Source organism: Aotus nancymaae, unplaced genomic scaffold (genome assembly GCF_030222135.1).
Source record: "Aotus nancymaae isolate 86718 unplaced genomic scaffold, 86718_ANA_hifiasm-v0.15.2.pri h1tg000057l, whole genome shotgun sequence".
Taxonomy (NCBI): domain Eukaryota; kingdom Metazoa; phylum Chordata; class Mammalia; order Primates; family Aotidae; genus Aotus; species Aotus nancymaae.
The window spans coordinates 29,764,737-29,781,735 of NW_026988471.1; the positions used below are offsets into that span (position 1 = coordinate 29,764,737).

At 46.1% G+C, this 16,999-nt stretch overlaps 1 protein-coding gene across 2 annotated transcripts in view; it reads right to left on the minus strand.

Moving 5' to 3' along the window:
* Positions 1-16,999, minus strand: part of CAPN13 (calpain 13) — a 99,801-nt gene that overhangs the window by 39,387 nt on the left and 43,415 nt on the right. For both annotated transcript variants that reach the window (XM_064363965.1, XM_012475543.2), the window contains exons 4-8: positions 16,728-16,800; positions 15,091-15,212; positions 9,025-9,161; positions 2,236-2,410; positions 1,172-1,246 (exon numbers count right to left, since the gene is read on the minus strand). In XM_064363965.1, the coding sequence (XP_064220035.1) occupies positions 1,172-1,246; positions 2,236-2,410; positions 9,025-9,161; positions 15,091-15,212; positions 16,728-16,800 (582 nt within the window). The remainder of the gene's footprint in view (positions 1-1,171; positions 1,247-2,235; positions 2,411-9,024; positions 9,162-15,090; positions 15,213-16,727; positions 16,801-16,999) is intronic.

The window sequence follows — 16,999 nt, forward strand, 5'->3', positions numbered from 1 at the left end:
GAAAGCCACACATAGAGCCTGATGCTCTTCAGTCCTGGGTCCATAAAGCCCTGGGAGAACTGATGAGCCCTAAAGTTTGGAACTTGGTCTCTTAGGGCTTAGAAGACATTATTAGACCTCAAGTGTTGTGGGAAATACAGAGACCAGGGAAACACTTGCAGGAAACCATCCCATGGCCAGGAAGTGTTGTCACCACATGTGGTGACAAGTGTAGACGGACACGAAAGAGACATAGTATCCAGACCAGCTATCTCCCAGGTGCCATCTGTCTAACCTCATGAAAGACATCTCTCCTATCTGGCCTCAGCTTCTTTATGAATGGAGGTTGGACTTCAGTAGTGCTTTCCAGGCCAAATTATACTGCACATAGTGATCACATACATTTTCTCCAGCCAAAGTCAATTCTTCCATTGAGGAGAACGATTGTCCTCCAGCACCAGCCTCCCTCTCTTCCATGAAAATGAAGTTTTATCTGGGCATACGGGGCCAGGCAAGACAGTGTATGTCCCAGCCTCCCTTGGCCTTGGTGTGGCCATATAATCAAGCTAAGACTAATGGGATGTGAGAGAAATGATGCATGCCTCTTCCAATTCATGCCTCCTATATGGATGTATGAGTGTCTGCCGGTCTCTTTCTCTCCCCTGGCTGGAAGATGAGGGATTAGAGCAGCTGTCTTGGGGTCATGGGTGGAAGGCCCATATGGAGGATGGCAGAGCCACCTACTAGCCCTGGCATCACCTGCTTACCTGAGAGAGAAATAAATTTTTTCTTAAGTTCCTATATTTTGGAGTGTCTTTGTTACAACAATTTAGCTTGCATGTAACAAATAAAACCCTATCAGGGCAAAATGTCCCCCCCGGAAGTCAATTTGGTAGTTCACTCTGCCTCCTTTGGGGATCATCTCCCAGTCTGGATAGACACTCAGAGCTGTCTGAGATCAGCAACAGGACAGCAAGATCTTGTGGGTTCCCAGAAAGGTCGACAACAGAAGTCAGAACTTCTGAATGAACAGAAGGAGCTGTCCACGGTGCATGTCACCACAGGGGCAAGGGTGATAAATCCTCATTTCATCTTTGTTGGGCTTGCATGTGATTCTGGCCCCTGTTGAGAGGAGTAAGAACACTGGGGCAGAGGCCAGGGGAGAGTTGGATAGCCCAGCAGCCAGTCTTACCTGCTCGGCCCCAGTCACGGTGTAAGCGTGCAGACTCACCAGCCCATTATTCATCCCCTCCGCTGTATCTGTTAGCTTCAAAGCAGAAAAGCAGACCAATCATTAGACATCTACAGGTTCTTCAAAGAAATAGAAAAACATGGTCCAAACAGCAGCTGAGTCATCTGGGCCCCACTGACTCACTTGGGAATGGTGTATAGCCTGGAACTCTTCTAGAGTGGCAGAGTTGGAAGGCCATTGGGTGTCTGAGGCCCCAGGGATTTCATGCCTCAGGGAACCACCCCCATGAGTGATGGAACCCCATGGAGTCCCAAGGACCTGGGTTGCTCTCTCCACCAACCACACATCATCAGTGAGACTGCACAAATATGTCTGCTGGGACATTTGCAGGAGTCAGGAATCTCTTGACTCCCACATTCTGAGTAATTGGAGTTCAAAGTGCATCTTGGGTTTCTGGTGGAATTTTGGATTAGCGATGTGACTCAAAGCACACATATTTCAAGATGAAGGAAGCATCCCATGGATAGAAACCAGATGTCTCAGAATAGACTCAAATAATTTGGAGGATCACCCAAGCTTTTCAAAATGGATCATGCTGCCCTTGGGTGCTGCCATTGGAGTTAGTGAGCATCAGAGGGCCCCGGGGGGCTCCGTGTACACTTAAGGCAAAATACAAAGGAGCGACCCCCAGCAGCAGGAGCTGCACTGGCCTTCTCCAGGGTGTAGTAAAGACCACTGGTTTCTCTGGAGCTGTAGCAGCAGGTCCAGGCTTTGAAGGCAGTAGTATTGGAAGCCCTGTCCAGCCACTTATGAGCTGTGTGATGGTGAGTACCTTAGGTAACCTCTGTGAGTCCACTTCCTGTTCTGTGAAGTGAATTCTGCAATCTCTGTCTTAAGAGAAAGACTACTGTAGGGTCCAATGAGGTGACCAGGGTAAAGCATGCTATTAGTGTTCGTTAATGGTGGCAGCTTGCCATATCCTCCTCAGCTGAATGGGCTCTTGGCTGGGCATTCTGGCTGAGGAAAGTCTTGAACTGGTGCAAAAGGGCTCCCCATTGACTTACCCCTTTTGGAGTGGCACAGGTTATCAGGGAGCCTGCCTTGATCGCTGTCTTCACTGCTATCACCAGGTCCACAGGGGAGGAATACAGGTGGACGTTGGTGATCACACCTCCTGTGAGGTCCACCAGGCCATCCTCCAGGTAGCCATAGTGCAGGTCAGAATAGGATCCGAGCAGCCTGGGAAGGGAACGGCAGTTGAACCATCAAGGTGCCTTTGGTGTGATGCTCAGGGGGGGAGCTTGTGCACTGACCCTCTGCCTATTTCCCAGGTGAGGGGCTGCCTGATCCACTCCTGATCATGGCCACCCACCTCGCATTTGCCTGGATGGAGATTCTAATGCTGTCTGCCACTCCAGGGGCTCCTACTTTCCTCTGTTCCTTCCTCCCCTGGTCCCCCAAGCCTGCACAGTCCTGTAAGTGGCAGCACTGACGAGAGGCTGGGAGTGCATGTGCTGGAACCACAGGCCAGGAGTCGAACCCCACCTTTGCCAGTTTTGGCTGCTTGACCTCGGGCACATTAATGAGCCTCATGGGGCTATGTTCCACACAATGCCTGGCACGTGGCCTTCGCTTAATGAGGACTGGATTTTATGATGATGAGTATCTCCTGCTTCCCATTCCGTTTAACAGCAATGTGAAGTACTGACTGTGGGCCAGGGACTATGAGAGGCATGTGCTTAAAGACTCCATTCCTCACAGCCTTACCCTGATGCTGCTGGTGGATATTGCCAGCCTCTGTTCTCACTCTACAAACCCTGATCCAGAATTCCCATTCCCAGAGTTACCCACTCACCCCCAGATCATCAGGGAGATCATCGGCTTAACTGAAGGTAACATAGGTAAGGATGAATCTTATGTAACATGCCCCAAAAGCTTAAAACCTTCGCTCCCTTCTCCAAAGCATCTCTTCCTGCCACCCCACCTCCACCCCCACCTATGGCATTTCGGTTTCTAGGGAGATGGGCAGGGCCAGATCCAAGAGGCCTAATGCTCCCCAGGAGTGAGGGTGGCCTGATCAATCACAGTGGAACCTCTTATGCAGGGGCCGGACAGTGAGATTTGTTTTGAGAACTTCGGCTTCCATCCATGGGGTAAACTGGAAGGGTTCCATGGAATCTTGAAATTTAGGCAGGGCAAGCCCACAAAGGAAATGGAACTGAGGTCAGATCAGGCAGGAGACCCTGGCATCAAAGCCACCCAGCAGAAGCCACATTCACTGCTGCCTCTGTCACTTGGGCTTCTTGCCAGGGACCTATGCGTTCCTGTCCCCAGTGGGCAGGCAGAGGCAGAGCCCTCCACAGGGTGGTAGGCAGTGGAGGAAGTCCTTGCTGCAGCTTTAGTTCTGGTAATGTAAAATCACACAGGGATCAGGGCCTGGGTCCATTCTGCTGCTCCTCCAACTGGGTCTTCCGCCCTGGACAAGACCCTTCCCCGTCCCTGCACTTGGCCTTTCAACTGGAAGCTGCAGAGTGGACTAGATCAGCCCTCAACATTCCTTTCTCACTCTTTTCACCTCTGACATTCTCTCCTCCTGGAGATCACACAGAATTCCAGGAAATTCACTTCAGCAAATACATAGCAAGCAGTCACTATCAGCAGGACACTGCCCCAGGCACGAATGCGTAGAAGGAATGGCTTAGAAAGCCTTTTGTTAAAGAAAACTGAGGATTCCTAGAACAGAGGGGCATTCTACAGGAGCCACCACATGGATTCATCTTGACCTGTTTTAAAACTATTTCTAAATCTTATCCTCCTGCTCTCCCTCTCTCTGACCCTGGGTCTAGACTCTTATCTCTGGAGCATTTGCTCAGTCAACTGTAGAGCCTTCTCTGGTGGTGAGTGTGCCCGGTGGGGACTGAGCTGTGCACTCCCTTGTCGTCCCATGTGGGCTCTGGCTTCTGTTCCAATTACAAAGGTGTGGCTGAGGGTGCTAGAAATTCATAAGGACTGGGGTTTGGGAACCCATTCTCCACCAGTGCAACCTCCTGCCCTTTGCAACAGCCCTTTCCTGGTGATACGCTCAGGGTGCCTTTCCTGGCTTCAAACAGGGCTGTGTGCTAAAGAACAGCACTCTGGCTGGGCACAGTGGCTCACACCTGTAATCCCAGCACTCTGGGAGTCTGAGGTGGGAGGATTATCTGAGGTCGGGAGTTCAAGACCAGCCTGGCCAATATGGTGAAACCCTGTCTCTACTAAAAATACAAAAATTAGCTGGGCATAGTGGCACAAGCCTGTAATCTCAGCTACTTGGGAGGCTGAGACAGGAGAATTGCTTGAGCCTGGGAGACGGAGGTTGAAGCGAGCCGAGTTTGTGCCACTGCACTCCAGCCTGGCTGACAGAGTGAGACTCTGTTTCAATCAATCAATCAATCAATCAATCAATCAATCAATAAAAAGAACAGTACTCCAGAAAAGTGGCGATGGGGACTGGCCCCTCCCTCACTTCATTGTCTCACTGCCCGTGGCCCTGTCTGATGTTCTGCACCCACAGCATCTGGCAGTCACCTCAGAGTCATCCAACACAACCAAAGGCACTCCCGGTGTCTTCTGAAGCCTTCTCTCACTACGTATCCACGATGCCCATGAAACCTGTCCCAGCAGCAGCTGGGTGTTTTGACAAGGAGCTATCTTTCTGCTTTCCAAACGTGAGCTTACGGATCCTGTTGACTTTCAGAACACAGCAACTATTCTTAGCCCCTTTTGCTGACAGAAAATAGAAAGGAGAGAGAGAGAGAATTGTGTTCACAGCAGCCGCCACTATTCCTCGTCACCTGAACCAGGAATTCTGAGACAGCATTGTCCCCATCCCTCTGCTTCAGCCTTATTTGGGGAAATGTCTTTTTGCCCGGCAATCATATGAAGGGCGGAAGAATTCAGATAGAGCTGGAGTGGATGCTGAGATGCTGCAGAGGTTCTATAAAGGATGGTAAGCAGCCTACCAGCTCTCGTCCCTCAATCTCCCTCTATTTCATGACCTCTGGGGAAAACAAAACCCCTAAATACAGTTTTCATTTGACTTGACCGATTAATTTCCAGAATCCCCAGCTGCAAGGGGAGTAGAAAGTTTGGAGTCTATGTGTTCACTGGGATGTTGCCTGCACCCTTGGAGGGAAGAGGTCCCTTTCCATCTGGACAGATGGGCTCTCTGCGTTTGGGCTGTGGTCCTCGTGTGCCAGATGCTGAGCTCCACAAGCAGAAAAAGATAAATCCTTTTCCTGTAGGACTGACAGTGTCAGGGATGGGGGAAGGCATGGGAAATGGTGACTAGGGAAAACAGTGCTCACCGCATCCTCATCTGAGAGTGATCTTGGGCCAGTCATTTCACCTCGTTGAGACTCAGTTTCAGCTTTCAAAGAAGGTGGGGTTTGATGCTGACAGATGTCCCTTCTGGCTCTGAAACACTATAATTCTACGTGATTCACCCCTGCATTTTAGAGCTTCTTTTTTTTTGGACAGTGAGGGATGGGGGACCTTTTAAACGGCTTTCATAGTTGGAGAGATTTTATCCTCTGCTAGATATCTTTAAGCAGTGGAATGAGGATGCCAGGTCTACATTCCCATTCCTTTTCAAGCTGAATGATTGCCTTTAGGTCATCTGTTAACAAAATGGGGTCAAAGTCATCATTTCATTCTGCAACTTTTCTAATTCTCCCAGGGAACCACTGGTCTCCCCCTTTTTACATAAGGATAAAACGAGGCCCTGAAGAGATGAAGGCTGAATCCGTATTGAAAAGATAATGGCAGTTTGCGTAAGTAGCTTAGAAGTGAATTAACCTCCCAAACATGTGGATTGGTTCAACAACCTTGGCTGTTATCTGGGCTTCATTCTCAAATGCTAATGAGCACCTCTTCCTGACACTTGAAATGAGCAAAAACTTTAGTTTTTCACAAGTGTGCCTCAAAAAGAAAGAATGCACAAAAAGAGGTGTTGAGGCACTTTGCTGTTTGGACTGTGACTTCCAGAAGGACAGGGACTGGCGTGGACTGTGGTGTTATCACCACCTCTAGGGCCCAGGACTGCACTCAGCAAGGCTGCGGAATGGACGGGGGAGATAATGATATCCCTGGCCAGGTGAGTAAAGATCCAGCCGACCCAGTGGAACTAGGTGCACCTGCCATCTCATCACAATTCGGAGACTCAGCTTCTCCATTTGTCGGCTGAGAGGCTGGTTAGGATGTCTCCAGAATTTTCTGGATCTATGATGCTCTCTACTCATTTTCTACTCGAGGGTGTGTTCCTCTCTGCTTTCATCTGCTGGCAATGATCCCCAGCTCTGACATTTCCCTCGCCCCTCGCAGCGCTTGCCTCACACACAGTCCCTTCTGAGGGCAAGTGTCCCCTCCTGCCCTTTTGTAGCCACTTGACCCAGGTCATGGCTGATTGGGCCGATGGGGTCCTGACCCAAGCTTGACCAATAAGACTCCGACTCTCTGGATTAGAATCAGGTACTGGGCGGGGAATCAGGTGGAAAGCGGCAGAAGGTAAAGACAGAGGCATGAGGCCGGGTGGCCTGATGAGGCATTCAGAGGAGGTGAGGTCCTGAAAAAGGCTGAGCGAGGAGACACCAGAAGAAGATACACCACAAAGACAGGAGGCTGGGTGGGAGGAGGAGGAGCAGGCCAGCTGCAGACAGGAGCAAAGCAGAGCAGAGCAGAGACCACAGCAGCCGCAGCCAAACCAATGCCAGGGCCTTTCTCTAGTCCCCGAGAGCCAGCCCCATGAGAGTCCCCATCCTTGGGCCTCTGCGTGCTTTCCTGTCCTATTTCCAGGTGCCCCACCTTCCCCCTCCATAATATTATTGCAAGATCTTGCTCTTTTTTTTCTTTTGTTTGTTTTATTTCATTGCATGAACTTTCTCTCTTTTTGCTTTTCTTCCTTCTTTCCTTTTATTTGAGATGGAGTCTTGCTCTGTCACACAGCTTGGAGTGCAATGGCACAGTCTCAGCTCACTGCAACCTCTGCCTCCTGGGTTCAAGCGATCCTCCTGAGTAGCTGGGATTACAGGTGCATGCCACCACACCCAACTAATTTTTGTATATTTAGTAGAGTTTCACCATGTTGGTCAGGCTGCTCTCAAACTCCTGACCTCGTGATCTGCCCGCCTTGGCTTCCCAAAGTACTGGGATTACAGGCGTGAGCCACCGCGCCCGACCCTTTCCTTCCTTTTATTCACATTCTTTTTCTCCTGCACCCCAAGAAAAGCATTTCAGGATGCTTAATGTGCAACTTTTGTTTGTATGCATTCTTGTGAAAAGAGAATTACAGGGCACAGAGTTTCCATTTCCATAAATAACTGTGCGAGGGGTTGCTCAGTGCCTCTCACCTCATTTGCAAAAGTTAGAAAGCTGGAGAATGCCAAGTGTTCACCAGGATGTGGGGATCCAGGAGCCCCCAAGCAGCACAGGAGGGAGTGTGTACACAGGCAGCCTCTGAAGGACAACCTGACAATATTTATCTTGGCTACATGCACGTCTCACACCTACTATGGACACTTCTAGGGGGCCCCAAGGACCCTGCCCTAAGGACTGTCCTGGTCATAGCAAACAGAAGGGATCTGTGGTTTCTGACTGCTGTGTGGCTCTCCATGGAGTGTGCCCACCCCATTGTACCCACTGACCTCAGTGATGGACACTATACACTATCCTCATGGCAGTCAAGTCATCCTCAGGTGTGTCCCCCTAGAGGCTCCCAGTAGTGTCCTTATCGGGGTGAGATGTGCGTGTAGCCAAGCTAAGTATTGTTGGGTTGTCCTTCAGAAGGCTGCCTGGGTGCATACTCCCTCCCATGCTATTTGAGGGTCCTGGATCCCCACATGCTGGTGAGCACTTGGTATCCCCGGATTCTAACTGTTGCAGTCTCATAGCAGGAGAGGGATGTGTCGTTACTTTTCGTGTTTATATAGTATTGATTATGGAAAGTTTGAGCCTATCTTCATCACCTGTGTGGGTGTTTAGGACAGTACCCCCTTCCTCACACACACACATGCACACCACCCCCAACACACACAGTCCCGCACACATCCTACTTGAGTCAGCCTGAGAGTGTCTGTCCCAGTGCCAAGCACAGTGCCTGGCATATGGTTAAATGCTCAATAAACATCTGTTGAATAAAAGCAACCCAAAGAATCTGAGTACAACATGTGAATTGGGATGTGTATATGGTCTTAAGCTTGTCAGCACCCAAAGGCGGTCCCTAAGTTATGGTATTTTGACCATATGAGAATGTACATGTCCTGCCAGACCCCCAGACATCGATGCCATCTCAAAGCAGCTGCACCGGGTGCCCAACTGCCTGGACCACCCCGATGATGCCTTTATTTCAGTCACTCCCATTGCTGGAGATGCCTCCTCCCACCTATCCCCTCTCCCCTTGTTGAAATCCTACCCATCCTTTGAGGCCTCACTCAAATGCCACCTCCTCCACATAGCCTCAGCCTGACTTTCTGTGAGTCAGAGAGCCAGGATTGTTTACTCTCTCATCAGACTTTGACCATGATAGTATTAAATATATTTCTTTAGGCCCTGATACCAGCCTTGTAATATCAGTCAGTGCATTTCTCTGTCCAGCCCCTGCCCTGCCCACCCTTCACTATGTGCCCATGGGACCCTCCTGATGGCCCCAGCGCTGACCTTTGCATGTGGCGATTGTTTATGGAGGATGCCCACCCAGGTGGCAAAGGCTGCAATGCTCCAAGGGGGACTGTTTGCATTTAGGAGAGCTGCTGAGAGCCACTGGGTAGGTGGGACCAGCACTGAAACTCTGGGCTGATGGGCAGCGGGGTCGTACTTACTTGGCATAGGCTTTCTCCAGCAGGCAGGGCCAGAACTCTTGGTTGTGGCGGAGAGGACGCACGAAGAGGCACTGATCTCCCTGGACGGGCAGGCGGTCATCAATCACCACTTCCACCCACTGGCCACATTGCCAGAACTGGAAGAGAGCCAAGCATATGCTTTACGAGAGTTGAGGCAGGTGGGAGCTCCTGGATCCTCCAACCTAAGCCAAAAGTTGCCACATGACCTCTACAGTACAATAACTAACTCTATCCAGAACAAGATCCCAGCCCAGGTTGCCAGGCAGGAGACAGGCATGTCATTTCCACCGGCAGATGGAGAAAATGAGTCACAGACCAAATTAGTCTGAAAAGATATATGCAGAGAAGAAGCAGACTTGAGTTCTAGCTTCACTTTGACCTCACTTTGGCAAGTCCTTTGTGAGTGTCAGTGACACACATGAGACTCTCTAGGTATTTCTGGTGCACAAAATGGCAATAGGGAAGAAATACTACCAACAGAGGAGAGTGGTAGGCGCAGGGCTAGCATGAGAGAGGCAGAGCCTGCAGGAGCCGAGGGTTTGAGGGATCAGGCAGGATATAAGAATGTGGCAGGATGACAGGGAAGGTATCCCAGACAGCGGGCACAAGCCTGGAGACAATGACATGGATGGCTCAGGAGGACTGAGCAGTGACAGCCTTCCTCTGGCCCTCCTCTTCTCCCGTCAAGCTGGCCCTGCCATTACAGCAGCAGAAAGGAAACTGGCTGGCATTGCTACTGCTAAGAGCACAAATGAACCAGATGTTCCTTTCCAAAACAGACTGTTTTAATCTTTAGCATTCAACTCTAAATGGTTCACCCGGGGACATGGCCAAATGAGGAGAATGCATAACAAAGCCAGCTTTTTGGATTCTCTTCACTGGCCTCCCCTGTGTAGGAGAAGCAGGAGGGCTTCCAGCTTCAGCCCTGAGCTTTGGCAAAGGCAAATTTTCACTAGGTGGACTCCATGGAAAGCTGGGTCGATGGGCTCTCTCATCCACATGGCCTTTTCCACAGCTGGATGTCCCAGATGTCGGGCTGTTGCGTCCAGCCGAGGATGCAGTTTCAGAGCAGAGATGGGGATTGAGACAGATAGTAAGACAAAGCAAAGATGTTTTTATAGTAGCTAATGAGGCAGTGCACTATGGCGGGTCCTCCACAGCTATAGACTTCTGTTCCTATTGCAGTGAGCAGCAAGATGTGTCGGCAGTGAGGTTGAGAGGCAACAGGGATGTTTTCAGGAGGGTGATCACAAAATGCATCCGAAGCACTGAGGGAAGCTAATCCCAATCCTCAGAAGAGAGTACCAAAAGGACAATCTGGATTTTGTGATTAATTGGATAGCAGCATATAGTAGACAGAAGCCAGTCGATGGAACTGTACTTGAATGCTGGTCTTGCTTCTTATTACTCAAGCAACAGATGTTGAACCAGATACTTAATTCTTTGGGACACAGTTTTCTCATCTGTCAAATGGTAGTAAGAGTAAGAACTGCCTAATAGGTTGTGATTAGGATCAGATAACATCACAGAAGATGAGACTGTGAAAACAAGATTGCAGTTATGAGAGTAGAGACTTTTTCAGTGGCTATTTGGTTCAGCACCTGGGACAATGCCTGGCACACAGTAGGACATTAAGAATGAGTAAGTCCTGGCTTGAACGAGCTTCTCTGGTTAGTTCATCTTAAAACCAACTCTTACCCATATCTTCCCACACCAGTAATGCTGACCAAGCTTGCTTCCCCTGTACAAAGGGGACATCAGGCAAGTTTGCCACTCTCAGAGAGGATGAAAAGGGCCTGACTGGTGGTCAAGAATGAGGCCACCACCTGCATTTCCTGGTCCATGCCTCTGGGTGGGGAGGGCTGGCATTTGGATCCTATCTGTACCTTCCAAGAACCATGCTGGAGGCCATTTTGCCAATACCCAGTGATCTGACAGGGAAACCAGAGTGTTTTAGGGGCAAAGCATCTGAGGTGGCCTGGGCACTGGGTAACTTTTGGAGAGCAATATCCAAGCTTGCAGCAATGAGAAGAGATCTACAGAGATCAGCGCACTGCAGCTGCTTCTGGGGAACTGTGTGACTTTCTTCACCACCCAAAAGGGCAGAGTGTGTCTTGCCTGAGCCTTGAGTTGTCTTAACCACCTAAGTAGCTCCACCAATGCTGGTGCTCTGGGACGAGCCGAGACATAGCTCAATCCTGGATCCTCTAGCTCACTCCTTGGTGTGGTACTTGGACCAGCAGCAGTAGCATCACCTGCCTGACAGAAGACCAAATATGCAAATAGTTGAATGTAAGGAGGTGAGACCAGGATAAAGGAAGGGCCCAGAAGTAACAGAGGGAAACTTAGTAGAGTTGAAGTATAGAGGCCTTCAGATTGAAAAAGATCACTAAATTCTTAACAGGTGCACATATAGATATATTCCAGAGAAATTTCTGAACCCCAAGGAGAGAGAGCACTTCTTATAGACTTGCAGTTGGAGAGACCATGTTGTATGCAAAGAAGATTTCAAAGTCCAGAGAATAGATTAACATGAGATTTTTCTTCTGCAGCATTGGAAGCTACAAGACAATGAAACAATGTTTACAGACTTTTCAGGAAAAGAAACGTGATCCAAGAATCCTAAACCTAACCAAAATATCATTCTTAAGTGAGAGCAAAGGAAAACCTCTCATGTATTCTGAGGAAATTATTCAAGGAAATTCTAACTAACAAAGGTTTAATTAGAACAATAATCTTAAGGAGAAAGGAAGGGTGGGAGAAACAGTGGTAGGTGATGTTTTAAATATGTTTATGAGAAACACACCTATAACAAAGTGAACATGAAATTAATAATAAAGAGAGGAACAAAAGTATTACAAGGAAATCAACATAACAGGAAGCTAGAGTGGCAACAGGAATATCAGGTAAGGAGGAATCCAAGGCCACAGCATTAAATGCAACAAATAGGGATGTTGTACAAGTTTTGTTGCAATAAGAAGATAGCAAGATCGTAAACCTTCGGGCAAAGAAGATAACAGGGAAAGTGTAAAGCCAGAGCACCTGAAAGCATAAGAATTCTCCAAACAATAACTATGGGAGGAACTTCTCTTTATAATCTAACAAATCCAGCAGACAAAAAGAAAGTACAACTGCAAATCACAAAGCTTGATTCAGTATGTAAAACTCACAACCACTGGATAATATGATTGTTCTTGGGTGTCCAGGAGCCATTTATAAAAACTGCTGTGGACTTGGCTAGAAATAAAACTATTCATCTCCCAAAAGGTACATAGTTATGAATTATATTCTCCGATTATAATAAAATAGATACTCAGCAACTAAAAGATTACCTCTTCTAAAAATCATTTGAAAATCAAATAAACATTAAAGAGACAACCCCTAAATGAAAAAAGATACAAAAACGAAAAATGTGTTATCTTGAAAATTAATAAAAGTAAGACTTTTTATATAAAAACATAGATACACATCTCAGAAGAAAGTAAAAAGACTAAGAATATTAAGTGTGCAGTTTCAGAAAATCACAAAAAACAATAAAATTAGGAGAAAGCATAAAGGAATAAAGATAGAATTGAAATAATTATATAGAGAACAAAACCTCAAAAGGAAAAGAATAGAAAGACTAAGGAAAATTAAAGGTTGATTTGTTAAAAAACAAAAACAAAACACGCCCACACGACAGATTGATTAGATTAAAAAAAAAAAGGAAAAGTAAAAATAAAGCACAGATTGAGAAAGTAGATTTGGTCACAGATTACAAGAGGTTAAATGAATTGTCAGAGATTCATATAAGCAACTTAGTGGCAATATATTTGAAAATACCAAAGAAACAGTTGATTTTTCTAGTTGAGTATAAATTTTAAGAATGAACTTTATTTATTTATTTATTTTTATACAGATTTTTTCATTCAATTTTTGAGTGGCTTTTCTGAGGATTAAAGTGAACATCTTAAGAAAATCTAATTTAAATTACTATTAACTTAATTCCCAAGTTATACAGAAATGTTACCCCAAACTAGATTTATTTCCCCTCTTCTCATTTAGTCTATTATTGTCCTACAAACTATATATATAGTCATACTCGGTTATGAATTCTCTTCTAAGTTAGCGTAATAGTCAGCTAATGACTTCAGGGAGTCTTCTTTAAATGACTTGAAGCAATGAGTCTTCCACCTTTTCTGAGGGGCTCTGTAATGGGTATGGATACATGTCTTCTGTGTTCTTACAACTCTTGCTTAGCTTCACTTTCTACTTATGAAAAGCCTCAAAATCAACCAGAGATCAGACTAGAACTTTCTCAAGTAAACTTAATAAACATTTATAGAACTCTCCACTTCAAATACATAAAACATACATTCTTATCAGTATCATATCACACCTATTCTAAAAGTGACTATATAATTGGAAGTAGATCACTCTTCAGTAATTGCATAGTATTTCATAGGTTTAAATGAAATATTGGTTGGCTGCTTGTTTGTTGTTTTCTTCCCTTATTCCTTCCTGTCTCCATTGTTAAGCACAATTATTGGCATAAAAGAGGTTTTCAATTCCCATTTTTAGACTACATTCTAGCCTGGGCAATAAAGCAATACTCCCGTTCTCTCTGCCTCTTTCTCTTCCTTTTTCTTCCTCTCCTTCATTTTTTTTCTTTCTCTCTTTCTTTCTTCAAAAAAAAAAAAAAAAGAAAAAAAGAAAAAAAAAGAAAGAACTGAGAAAGAATGAATTTTGATAGAAATAAGAGACTTGAACAGATCAATAGCTATTGAATACATTGGAAGAATTAAAGGAATCACATTTAAAAGGGAGGCAGGCCCAGGTAATTTCACTGTTGTCTATTTTACTTTCAAAGAACATTTAATCAATGATTAGCTTCCATTATTCTACTTATTTCAAATCAAGGTATGTAAAGTTCAATCAGTTTGTTTTAAAAAGCTAGCGGAACTTAAACACGATAAAAATAACAAACTAGAAACCAATTTTATGCATAATATAGGTACAAAAATTCCAATACAATTTTTAGCAGCTTGAATGTACTGAAAGAAGAATAAATCAAGAAAGCGCATTACTAAAATCAAGAGAAGGCAGGATTTGGCTCTTGTCACTCATTCAAAATTGTGAGGTTCTAGCTAAAGTGACAAGGAGGCAAGACAGCAAAATAAGTTCTAGAAATATTAAAAGGAGAGACAAAATGATCTCTTTGCAGGTAATGTTATTAGATAACTAAACCAACCCAGATTCTGTTAAAGAATTAAGAACTAATAAAAGAATTTGGTAAGGTGGCTAGATGCAGTTTAATATATAATAAGTAGTAGCTTTTCTCTTTTTTGGCAACATCTACTTCAAAATGAGGGGAAAAAGACTTCATTTACATGAGCCGCAAAATTATAAAATGTTTGAGAATGAATTTATGAAGAAGGATACAGCATCAAAATGAATATAATACTTTATTGAAGGGCATAAAACTAGTTCTGAATAAATAGAAAGGTATCCCGTGTTTCTGGAAATGAAAACTTAAAATAATAAAAGTGTAATTTTTCTAAATTAATACATAAATTGAGTGCTGCTGTATTCTGTATTAAGTGGCTTTTTAAAAAAATAGACAAAATAAGTTAAAAATTCTCATGGAAGAATAAATGCGCAAGAATTACCAAGATATTTTTGAGCAAACGGTAATGAATAATGAAGAAGAACTTATCCTACCAGATGTTACTGCTTTCTATAAAGCTACTCTAATCAAAATAGCACGATATGGCCCAGGAATAGACAGAGACAAAAACTCGCTGTTAGTTACAGGGTTCTCGATCACTGACTCTTTTGCTAATCATTTCTGTCACTTCTTTTTATTTACACGAAAACATTTCAACTCTCATCTTCCCTGTGTGTTGTCAGATTACAAGCTCGAATCCTTTTTTTGGAGGTAGGGAGGGTAACACAACTGTCACTTTCATCTCAGGCTGCCAGGCCAAGAGAAAACTTAAGACTCCCACCTTTCCTGTACTCACGGAGAACCTCGTCTTAAAACCAGCCTCGCAGGAGCACACGTACCCGGAAGCGGAAAATCCCCGCATACTGGTGTGAAAAGCTTTGTCTTTCATCTATCAGGATCTTCCGCATGTATTGTGGGTTCTGAGTCAAGGAGCCTAGTGCTGCCAGGAACCAGCAGTCACCTGTGAGGGGAGATAAGCCAGGAAAGGCTGACTGAACACATTTGGAAGCCCCGTCCCATAATTTCAAAGGTCCTTGCCGCCAAACGCCACACAGTTCCTTCTGGATCATGCATTTTTTTCCCCCTCTGAGAGAGGAGAACCAAGAGAGGGAGTCACAGGGGCTGGCTCCAAGCAAGATAAATAAGAGGTGGTGGTGGTGGTGGTGCTCACGGAGTCTTGCTCTTTTGCCCAGGCTGGAGTGCAATGGTGTGATCTAGGCTCACTGCACTCTCCACCTCCTGGGTTCAAGCAATTCTCCTGCCTCAGCCTCCTGAGTAGTTGGGATTACAGGTGCACGCCACCACGCCTGGCTAATTTTTGTATTTTTAGTAGAGACGAGGTTTCACCATGTTGTCCAGTGATCCACCTGCCTCAGCCTCCCAAAGTGCTGAGATTACAGGTGTGAGCCTGCACATCTGGCCTCTGATTCTCTTTGCCAGAGGTGCTCAGAGCTAAAATTACAGCAAATTTTAGCAATAATGCTCTATACAATCGAGGAAAACTGATTTGTGTTTTTCTTTGCTATTAGCTCAGCCCCTCCTTGTGCAGAAGTAGGGGGAGGTCCTCTCCTTTTCCTCCATGAGGGATGCATGGCCTTGAGTTTCTCCTTGGATGTCCTTGTAAGCCCCTTTGAGTCCTCTCCTCCCCTCCCTGAGTCCTTTCTCCTTTACCCCTAATGTGATCAATTTGTCTTTGAATGCCATTTCATGCCAGGCACTGGGTTCAGTGCAGAAGCCACAAAGATGCCCTCAGAGAGGTCCTTTCTCCAGTGAGGTGAAACCCTAACAGGGGAATCACTGGCTGGTGGCCAGGCAGGCTCTATTGACTCGGTCCAAGGCACGGTGATTCCACCAGGTGAAGTTCAAGTACAGGACCTATCATTTGCAAGCTGACATTTTGAAAGCTTAGTGTGTTCTCAGAAGGGTTGTTGTCTTTGCTGTCTCCCAACTCCTATCCACTCTCCAGCCAGCTCTGCCCTTGCACTCCAAGGCTTCTCTTTCTGAGGTTTCTCTTGGCCACACCTGGGCTGTACCAGGTGTGGGACAGCCCCTCCTGTTTCCCTGTCCGTGCCTTCCAGCACTCAGCAGCTCCTTTGCTCTGGGGCTGTCCGGTGGGGTGGGAAGCAGTCAGAGAGTGCTGGATTCTTTACTCTGTTACTAACTGAGTGTGTGACATTAAGCAAATTATTTTACCTCTCAGACTCTCCATTTCCACATATATAAAATGGAGTTGCTGCAGCCGTGCAAGGCGTCTTGCATGATCATTGCAGAAACTCAGTGTATATTTGCTTTCTGTTTTCTCGTCTCCCTTTCCCCTACTCATTGCAGGCTGCAGGACTGGGCATGAGCAGTCCATCCACAGCAGCACCAAGGGAACTGGCCTTCCTCTCTCATAAGTGGGGCAGGACTCCGTGGGTGGGCAGCACCCTCCACCCCTCCCTATCTAGAGCAGGGAGGGAAGATGTTGCACTCTTACCTGCTTCTCCTTGTTGGATGTCAAATCTGCTTACACCATCCAGGACGAAGTGAGGAGCACCCCCTGGTAAATCCTTTAGGAAAGAGGGAGAAAAGTTATGAGCATCGTTTATTCCTTTGTATCCCAAAGTGGCATCATTCTCTTTGTCTTTCAAGGGTAGAGGTTAATTCTTAAATAGGTACTTAAAATCCGAGTTAGGAAAGTTTGCCCAAGTTCTTCAGCCTTTATTGCTACCAGGAAGGCAGCAGGTATCACAGGGGTGTAAATGTAAC